The 11196-nt window shown below is 38.0% G+C and overlaps 1 protein-coding gene across 3 annotated transcripts in view; it reads right to left on the bottom strand.

Moving 5' to 3' along the window:
• Positions 1-663: 663 nt before the first annotated feature.
• Positions 664-11196, bottom strand: part of FTO (FTO alpha-ketoglutarate dependent dioxygenase) — a 236438-nt gene continuing 225905 nt past the window's right edge. For all 3 annotated transcript variants that reach the window (XM_064671171.1, XM_064671174.1, XM_064671175.1), the window contains exon 9: positions 664-7975. In XM_064671171.1, the coding sequence (XP_064527241.1) occupies positions 7807-7975 (169 nt within the window). In that variant the 3' untranslated portion in view covers positions 664-7806. The remainder of the gene's footprint in view (positions 7976-11196) is intronic.

Here is an 11196-nt window from a genome sequence, read left to right as displayed (position 1 = left end):
TGCAAACTCTACAGCAACAAACATGGAACAGTTTATACACTCAAACAGGTTGATGCAGAGCTGGCAGGCACTGAGTTCCTACTACTCACACCATATAACAGTTTGTGTCAGACATGGGAAGTGTGAGGTTGCACAGCCAGAAGAATATGTTCACAGCCTAGTAGAGCCTTAAATATTTGCTAAAGGAAATAGTATTACAGGGGGTAGAAGTCTGTTATATTCATTTATGGTCTGACTCTAATCAAAGTAACAAAAATTAATCTGCCTTTCTTACTAGAAGATTTGCAATATAACCAGAATTTGATTCTATCAATTCAAAGAATAAAAACAAATTCTTCACTGTCTATTTTATCTATTTACCATTATTAAATTGCCAGCATAAGCAGATGTGGATAACTTTGCACTTAACTTGGACTTGCCACACAGTTCAAGTAGTTAGAAATGCGTCACTGAAGAGTAGACTCAGAGCATCTTTGAGTTTGCTGCTTTGAAGAAGCTTCTCTCTCACTATTTGGCATATAGGAAGCTTAGAGAAAACAATTTTCTCACATAGGCACCTGAAGTTAGATGGTGGGAAAAATATACTTTTCTTCCACTCACTGCAACAATGAGGGATTGAAGACAAGACCTAACACACTCTATAGGGCAAATGATAGACACAGATTATTTAACTGGTTTATTTGATAAATGTCAGTAAATCAGTAAATACATAACACAAACTTATATTCTCACCATATATCTTGCATAGTTATATAAATAGTCCTTAATAAAAATTACATGTGGAAGTACTAAACAAAAAAGGAGCAAAATAAAATCCTAATAAATTAGTTTGAAAATAAATGTACTTCGGAGATTGCTATCTGATATATAATTCTAAAGTTTTCTCACTTTAAAGTCATGTCAGCCTAACAAAGAACAAAACTTGTTAATAACATTACTGTTAATACTGAGACAAAAAGGGAAAGGAGGGCCATTAGTTGACAGAAGAGAAAGAACAGCAATGAAAGAAATGTGGAATGCTTTGATAATGTTTGGGTAATACACTATCAGGATGTTCATCAAAATAACTAGTAAAGTAGTGCTCTCAGTAAAGTACTACCAGACTACCAAATAGGTACCAGACTAAAGTGCTAATAGGTGCATAACCAACATTCCAGTTTGTTCCAGCAACTCATCTTCACCTTGGTAAATAGCACAAATACCCACAGGGTATTTTCTTAAGAGTTTCCTAGTACAGCAGTTATACTCCCTTGAGGGCATGCAGTGGTCATACTTTAAACAGAGGTAAAAGAGTGTGGACTGTATTATATTGTATTATATACTGCATAGTCTCCATGGAATAATTTAATAGTTCCAATAAAACTTACCTTTTCCACTCAGAGCTCAGGGACCTCGAATGTAACTAAAAGACTCACTGGAAAGTTTAATCAAACCTTAGGAGGTACAAAAGATCTCTATTACATGAGATGCATTATCATATCTTATGCAAATAAATATTGTGCTAAATATGACATGAGTAGGTCAGATTAAAGCTCCACTTACGGATATAACTTTGGAGGACAACAAGTTCTATGAGAGCATCTTTAATCTGTAAACTGAGCTGGTTAACTGGAAGTGATGGGGATATACCACTGATGGAGGGTTACAGAACCCCCGGTTCCAGTGCTAGCAGTCAGATCCCTGCTGCACTTTTGACCTCTGCCTCAGTTTCTCTGTGTAAAGAATCCTGAGATCTTAAGATACAGAGTCGCTTCTAAAATACTACAATGAGATGTCAAAATTTTTCAGTGAAGATTTTGAGCAAAGGGCCTTGGAAAATTTCCTCCCACTCCACATATGTTATACCATGAGGGTTACAGTAAACTAGGAAAAATAAACGGCTTGTGAGAACATACAGGTGATTTCACTGCATTTGTTTTTCCTTTTTTTTATGTAGACATTCCTCTTCTACAAAAAACAAAGCTTCTCAGGACATGCCAGATAGCAAAATGCCCTAGTCATACATGCTTAGTTTCAAAGTTACATTTCTACTCAGAGAGAGAAATCAATGTATACTATATTAAAAACAATCATCATAGCCCTTCAAATGATTGGATAGCTTAACTTTGAATGCAATTCAACCTAATAAAGGCTTTAATGGCCTTTGACAGATTGTTCCACTGATCAAGGGACATGTATGAAAATAACTGCCTACCAAGACCTGATTTGATTTTAAGAAAAGAAAACTGAAGGTTAATGGTAAACAGAAGTTGATTGTTCACATTTTCACTGAAATAACTCTATCTGACCTGTTCTTAGAAGCAGCGAAATAAAGGATAATGGGAATCCTATACACCTGACTTTTTACTTTAGCCTGTAATCAAGGGGACTAATCAGATCAAGATGTGTTGGCATGAAAGCAAATATTCGATGATAGAGAGGGGGAGGAGAACAACTTTTGTGACCAAATTCTTAGTCATCATGGACAAGCCCTCTAAAACCAGTGGAGATTTAGAGGATGTAAACCACAGCATAATACATCCTTTTGGATTATGAATATCTCCAAAGCAATAAGGAGATAAACCGTAGTTTTCATGACATATGTGAAGTGCTCATGCCCAAATATCAGCATTTTAATGTGATAATTTTATCAGTTATTTCTTGGCTTTTACATGTTATTCAGCCAGTTCTGCAGCCTTTCTACGTACAGTCTCTTTACAACTGTATAAATTATCTTCTCCTGTTCAATGAATGCCCTTAGGCTAAGATGAAGAGGATAGTTGAATGTAAATGAAGATGCAAGCCCAGCCACATTGAAGGGGAAGAGTCAGTTTGGACAGGAAAGAGAACAGTGGTCCTATTCAGGATTGCCTCCGCCTCTACAGGTGGGGTGAGGTGACAGCCAGAATCAGACAGATTGGGAGTCCTCCAAAACACCAGTGTTGGTGGTTTAGCCAGAGTCCTTCATCACTCCCCAGCAGCTCCTCTCCTCTAATGCCAGGTTAGTGTAGTGCTGAGATTTTCATTCTCTTGTGGGGAGTGCAGTGGGTGTCTTTTTTGGGATGAGGAACCTCACTGCAAACAGTATCCTCCTTGTCTGACTCCTCCCCATGGCAGCTCACCATCCTGGTGGGATAGGTAGAAGATGAGCTGCACCAACCTGAATCTCAAAAGGAAAACAGATGTTGAGTGGAGTCCATGGAGGGGCAGTAGGACAGAGGTGGAGGACAAAGCTGGGGATGAGAGTTTCTCACACCTGTTGCTACAGTGGAACAACCACTCTTACCAACTCTGTAACCTTGGTGTGAGCAGAGAGTGGTCAGCTCCTAGCAAAAAGCTGAGGACCAGCTGTCAGGGGCAGGAAGGGGTTTAAGGAGCCAACATTAACTTTGCACCAGGTGGTAACAATTAAGGGAGGGATCCTGACCTGCACTGTACAAGTTACAGCTCAATGACTCCCATATGAGTTCAGTTAATAAAGTTGTGGCCTTGAGAAAGCACATCCCATGGGTCTCATGTGCATCTCGTCCCTCTTCCCCTCCTCTCACCCCAGCTTAGACAGCAGCTCCTGGCCTAGTTTAATATCTATTACAATAGCCCAAACTTTACTGCATGGCAGAGGATTAATGGAACAGCACTGCACCAACTGAGAAAGGAGCAATGTCCATTCCTAAACTCTACAATATTTTAGTCACCTTTCATGATGGATTTTAGTAATCTTTTAATTTCTTTATTTCCTATTATGTCAAAGGAATCCCTGCATCTGCCCCACAGCATTATGTAGTCCAACATGATTTTGTAGTGCATTTTGCACCATTACCAGTGAACCTAAACCATATTTGGATGGAGATCCAGAGTCACAGAATATTCTGAGTTGGAAGGGACCCACAAGGATCACTGAGTCCAACACTTAAGCAAATGAATGACCGTGACCCTGGCATTATTAACAGTATGCTTCACCCAACTGAGGAACTGATTTGGATATTTATTGTGGTGCATGTTACTCATCCTGCACAGTGTCCAGTTGGTGATTATTCCTGGCATTCTTTAATTTATACCTTGTGTAATCAGAACCTGCTGTAAAGCTTAGAACATAACCTACTGTATTGAGATTATTATTTATTTACATAACCTTTTTAACAGAAGAAAGGACCTATGAGATAAAGTATTTTCATACACAGGATATGAACAAAGCATTATAAAAATATTTCTAATTACATTGCATAACACAGCAGTTTTCTATCAAATACTTAGAAACAGTCTGTATCTTTCATCCCCCAAATTACAGAAACAATAAAAGTTTTTCATTTTCTGCCAGCATTTTCTTTCTATCAGTGTAAAACCAACTCTGTATCAGATTTTTAAAAGAAAGCCCTTGCCTCGAGCATTTCATTTGTATTGGTTCCATGTTTAGTCAGTAGCTTTTGTAAAATTGATGAATATTGTCTAAAGGCAAGTGCAGACAGGCAAACAGATCTGTATCTTCTGCAATCCATTTAGCCTGGTGCACACGTGCAAGTGAACTATTTTACCTTAATTCAGTCATGGCTGGTGAAAAGTAAATGTAAGCAAAGTCGTGAACTTCACCATTTAAAAAGAATCACTGAATTTAATGTCAGAAGTTAATTTATGCTCTCACCTCTTCCTTGAAAAAACTTGACCTTGGTCCTCATGCTTCTGGAGCAGCCAGGCTTGGCAAACAGTTGCTATACACTGAATATCCATTAGAGTCTGTGTCTTCCAGCTCATCTAAAATGGAAACGTGTCATCTAAAGCTAGAATATAAATGGATTGCTAAACTATCATTATTATTTTAATAAAGCTAGATTATAACTATATGAATAAAAAGAAAACCTCAAAGTATTTGTCAGCTTCTAGTACATAATCCCAACACAGAGATAATTTACACTTGATCTCCCAGGTTTTTTACATAATTTTTTACATAATTTTTTACCTTCAACTGTGTTCTTCTTTTTGGGTACCCTTTGGCATTACTATGTGCTTCAAATAGTTCCATCAACCTTATTCATGTCTTTGCTACCAACTCCTGTGAGCTTTAGAGATATGAAATCTCATACTTTTGCATTTCAACTGAACTCAATCAAGTTATACTGATTTAGATGATGTGAGACTGGAATGCAATACAGAGCATTAATCTTGTTTAATCACTTGATTATTGGTATTTTGGCAGTGAATCTTAGGTTTTATTCATTACAAAGGTGTTCATTTTTCTATGTCATTGCCATCCATGGCTTAAATGAGTGCCATGTGACTGCACTGAGACTAGCACTAGTTCAGCTAATTCACTACCTTAAATCTTCAAGCATAGGCAAGACCTGTGAACATGTATTTTTAAAAATTCTATTATTACTGCCAGCAGTCTCCTATTACTGGTTTGGTTTTTTTCTACTGCTGCTGGAAATAATTATTTGCTGATCATTTTTTAATAGCTATGCCTCCACTTCAGCTAAAAACCACAACATAATGTGCCTTGTCCACCCTTTTTGGCGGTCAGATTCCTTTCAATACTGTGATGCCCACAGTTGTTAACAGTGCTTAATTAAACACAAAGTAATCATAAAGTAACAGCATAAACAGTCCTCTCAAACACTGTGTTAACGGTGTTACATCATTAACTTGTTTGAATTCATATTGCTTATTTCCAAAGCAATATCTGTTTCTAAGAACTGCCTTTTCAAAAGCAGAATTCCCACATCTTCAGCTAGCTTTTCCCTAAGTGATCTCCAAAGTAAACAGTGTTTAGTGTGGCACTAAATCCAAATACGTGCTATTTGCCCACTGGTAAAGCCAGCTTTAGCTAGTGCAGGAAAGAAAAAGCTATACCCATAACAGTATTTCGGAATTATATGAAATCTGTGGCACAAGAGACAATAGATAAATGTGTGGATCAAGGTAATAATATAATTAAATCTACTTTAAATAATAATATATTCTTCAGAGAGTCTTTACATTCTAAAGGGGGGCTAACAGTTTTTGCAGAAGCCCAGGACTACAATGAAAACACTTGATTCAGGTCTTTACAGTTTTGCTGGCACAACTATGCCAAAAGTGTTATGAGGTACAATCTCTAGTTGATATAATTGTTCTGGCAAAAGTTTGTAGGTGTGGACACAGTTTCATACCACTAAAACTGAATTTTTACTGGCACAGCTTCTTTAGCTCCAGGGAGGTCTGGCACACGTTAGACTGTCAAAAGTACAGTTTTCAGCAGGACAAGCCTCATCTGCACACAGAGCTCTTTGCCAGTACAGAATGCTGGTATGCTCTGGGTGAGCCTGCCCTCAGCAGTGACTTTAAACAGAAGATTAACATGGGAGGCATATTCATTTCTTGGTGGCAACGTCAAGCTCTGAGTCTTACTGGCTTCTTTTGTAGTGGTAATAGAGCCTGAGTGCTTTTTCACTGTAATGATTTTATTCTGCTTTTTGTGGCAAAGTTGTACACCAGTTCAAGTTAAAATAGCAATTTAACCAAATCAAAATTCTCTATCTCATTCAGCAGTGCTATATATCATCCAACCTAGAATTGTTCTTTTTATAGCGCATTACTACAAAACAGTTCACAAACAGCTTCATTTCTCATAGTCTTCTGGTTTTGTTCTCATAGATCTCACTAGATGCTGTAATGCCCAATATCAACCCAACAACCCAAATGGAAAGCCTTATTTAGGTCCATCAGCTCTTCAGGCAGTGCACTGGGAAACCTGGCCTCAGAACAGAATTCACAACATGTAAAAAACAAAATAATGGTTAGGAACTGAATTCTGAGCTCCAGGGAGCCCAGGAGGTGTAGATTCACGTTGGAAATCTCTCCCAGGAGTACTCAACTGCTATGATGCAAAGCAGCAAGAAAGTCTTGGGATCTATGTTAGGATGCTCCTCCAGAGTTCCTCATCTGAAAAAATGGTCTAACAAGGAGCCACTGCATAAAGGATTATCTTCACCATCTCCCGCCCCTCCGTGTTAGTGGATGAAGAATTCATAGCTCTGTTTTGAAGATCTCCAGCAGGCTCACCCCAACCTCACCTCTCATTAGGATGCCCAAATCATTAAGTCTGCTTTGCCACAGGTATGAGATACACCTTGTGTTGCTCAAACCTGTCAAACCAGAGGCAGTTGTAGGCACTCACGGAAGCTGAAATATAGATACCAAAGGAACCTGTGAAAACACACTGGCTGAGGGAGTTGGGCCTGTTCAGCCTCAAGAAGAGATGACTGAGAAGGAACATTATCAATGTCTACCAGTATCTGGAGGAGGGTGTCAGAGGATGGACCAGGCTCTGCTTGGTGGTGCTGAGATACAGGACAAGAGACAATGGGCAGAAACTGATGCTCAGGAAGTCCCACCTCAATATGAGGAAGAACAGATTGCCCAGAGAGAGAAATATCTCCCTCACTGGAGATAATCAAGAACTGTCTGGATGCAATCCTGTGTCTTGTGCTCTAGAACAACCCAGCTTGAGCGGGGAGGTTGGATCATATGTTCCCACTGTGGTCCCTTCCAACCTGATCCATTCTGTGCTTCTGTGAAACATGGATATCCCTGGGCTGTAGGGTCAATGGGAATCAGAGCAGAGGAGGACAGAACTAAGGCTAGTGTTTCTGGACTTCAGGTCTTAAAAAACACATGCTTCTGTAAATTTGGGGGCTGGTCTTTTTTATTATGAGACAGTAACTAAGGTACTGTGTGATGACTGGTAAAATCTGCATTGACATATAAAACAACACGTAATGAAGGAATCATAAAGCTGAAAAGGATTTATGTTAAACTACAAAGCTTCTCCCCAGATGATGAGCATCAATAATTCTAGGCTGGAAGGTCACTTGTTATCCATTGAGTAAGATTTTGTAGATAAGCAATTACTTCTTCAAGATCATATGGCAGAGGCATATTACATTCATCATCATCTGTCCAGAAGGGATGACATTCTGGTTTCTGGTCTTCTGGCAAGCTCTCTGCTGCATCTGACTGGCATCTGAAAAGAAAGGTAAGCAGATGAACTACGTAAGTAAAACTGTATCCAGAAACTGAATACTCAGCCAGGATACATTTGTGCATTAATTTAAAGAGAAAGATGATAATAAAAAAGAAATACGACATCTTCTGACCAAATGGATTGCTCATTTCCAGTGAAGTTGATTTCTGTTGTAGGCTTTGTATTTTCTACAGGGATTTCTCAAAAAGCCAATCACAGAGAAAACTCAGTTAGTGTTCCTTTATATGGTGAATTATTTTTTCATTATCTCAGCTGTTATTTAAAGTATGTGATTAAACCATTATCAGATTTAAATGTTTGGCGGTTTCCAATGTATTACTAGATTATTGAGAAAGATTAAACTGAATTTACTGCATTAAGGTCAGGGGGGATAGATTAAACAATATTAAAGAAGTCGGACTAGCTTTGTAGATTCTGGAGATTTACAAGTGTATCAACCTGCTTAGGTCTGAAAAAGGCAATAAAAAAAGAGAAAATTCTATAAAGATAAATGGAAATGGAGGTTAATAACAACTTCCAATGATGAATAGGTGGGCAAAACTTCAATAAAATTAAATTAAGAGGTTAGTGTATGTTAGTCCCCAGAGAAAATGTTTAAATTACAATGTTTTTTATTAAATGGATTATTCATCAATACTAGTGAAGTCTAATTATAATATTCAACTGAACTGCAGCCTGCAGAAGAAAGTTTTATAAGTGTTAACCATCACATCTGTAAAGAATAGACTGTGATGCAACGTGCTGCATCAAGAAAATTGTCACACTTCAAGGTGGATTTCTCTCCCTCTTTTCCCTTCCCCTCAAACAATTTGCATGTTGCTTATTAATCACAATGTTCACAATGGGGCAAGGCAAACAAAAATGCTGAACGTTACCATAATTTTGGTATATACTGTAGGCCTATATAGCTTTTTAAAGAGATAACAAGCAAAATGTAGAAATGCACTTTTATAAGACATTTTTTAAAGTTCGTGTTCCGTAAAGCACATAATTGCAAGAACTTAAAAGTTGTTTTAAACATATGTGTGTCTTTCATCTCTGTAGAATGAACTTGAAAAATACTGACACATGCAACTTCCTTGTCCACACTGTCAACCTTCTGGAAGAGACTGTTGCCAAATGAAAGATGTCTTCTTCTCTTGGGAATTATTAATAGCAGTGTAATCCCCATGAGAAAACATACTTCAGCTTTACACCCATGTTGGTGGGTGGTTAATTGCCACACCAGCATCCTGGGCACTCAATCCATCGTACATTACACTACAAGGACAGTATTAACACATAACATTCCAATATATCTTCAGCTCTCCACATCAGCCCCTGATAATAGCATCTGTTAACATGCACTAAGTACTATTATGTAGCACATCACTTCATAAATAATAAGATTAGCCGACCTCAGGGCCCTGGGAAGCGTAATGTGTTTAAATGTTCTCATTATTTATTTAAAACAAGAATTAAAGGAACAGAAGCTACTTGTGACAATCCTCTTAGCATAAATATTAAACTGTTTGCATTGATAAGCTGCACTGTACAGAATAACAGAGGATTTGTTTTGCTGGCTGCTTTATAATAGTTGTTAGAGCAAATGCAGTTTAGTGTATGGTTCTGAGAGGTACTTAACTGATCGTGCCATCATGTTTGGAAGACATTTTCCAAATTATATAAAGGAACAGGAGAAAATTAATATGCAAGGGAAGCTGAAACTAATTACAGCATAACTCTATAAGACTTTTAAAATCTTGCTTTATTTTCTGCCTTGGCACAAAATAATATGATCTATTTGGTGGGTAGTATAATATATTCCAGTTTAAGCATTTCAATCTAAAAGGGGATAAATTAACCATCTAGAGATTATTACAGATGACAAAGCAGGAAGCTCAGCCAGTAAGTACTGCAGGCATGTTATGTGGTCTGCAAAACTCAGTTTATGATAATAATAAACATTCTCTCACACATCTGCTATTAACAACACAGTTTTCGCTGAGAGAAAAGACATATCAGCTTTTAGCTTCTTCACCATTTCACCGCCCTTTTTTTAACCTTTCATGTCTTTTTTTACCATTGCTCTCTCACACATATGGATTGACCAGCTTTCCCCTCACATACGGGCATTTGTGTTGCTGTACACACGGCAGCAGTCAGGGTGATGCTGCGCCTGGACAGCCCATGAGCCTCTACTCACTACTTTCCCTTCTCTACTTTTGTTACCCACAGAGCCATTGCTGAAAGGTCTCCCCACAACTAAGCATGTGCCTGAACTTCCAGGCAACTTGGGAAGTTTTAGCCAGAGCATATTCCACGTGAGAAATTAGAGGAGTGGAAGTGTTGTTGTGCAAGTCTAATGACAGAAATGCATCACTGTAAAAGCACAAAAAAGGGAAAGCAGTGCCATAATACTCCAAGTTCAGCAATCCCACAGCTCCTTTGTCTTTCTGTTGGATTACTACTGCTTTGCTTTATATAGTGAGAACAGCAGAACATTTTTACATTTTGTGAATTATGTATTTTGAACAAAATTACAGTCCCTATGCTGGATCTGCTGACATCAAAGCCAACTCAAGCTGCTCCTATTTGAAGGTATGGGGCTGGGTTCTAAGCAGTCACCACTGCACCTGGCAGTTCATTAGGCAATTCACCTGAATAGCAACCACAGGATCGAACACAATCATACAAAGATGTGCTCTGACTCAGAATTAGGGTGCAAGAACAGGTCTTCCAGATGAGTATATTACTACTGATTTAAAAAAATTTCTGTAGGAGAAACTGTTCCTACAATGGTCTTTAATTTGTAGCAGTGGAACAGAGTTGAATATCTTGTGAAAGGATAGCAATATTTTAAACTGAAGCAGAACAATCAAAGGCACAGATGATTGCACACAATTATTTCAAATTCTTTTGTATGTGATGGCTAACATAAGTTATCAACAATAACTCACAATAAACAGAAATTATTTTCCCAAATACAAAAGAAACTATGAGGTTCCATGTGGGAAAGACTGCAAACACAGAACTACAGTGGTAATGGGAAAGTACCAAGATTTATAATATTATAAGCTAATGAAGGTATTCCATATCAATTAAAAACTGTTATTTGAATTATTAGAGTCAAATGTCCAAAAGAGAGCAGAACTAATCTGCGTATATCATACGTACAAAACGTGTAAAGAGTGGAAATCACATAAGCTCTGAGATACAGA

This window comes from Pseudopipra pipra, chromosome 14 (assembly GCF_036250125.1).
Source record: "Pseudopipra pipra isolate bDixPip1 chromosome 14, bDixPip1.hap1, whole genome shotgun sequence".
NCBI lineage: Eukaryota > Metazoa > Chordata > Aves > Passeriformes > Pipridae > Pseudopipra > Pseudopipra pipra.
Note: the sequence above shows the minus strand (reverse complement) of the source record. Positions and strands in the feature narration are given on the sequence as shown.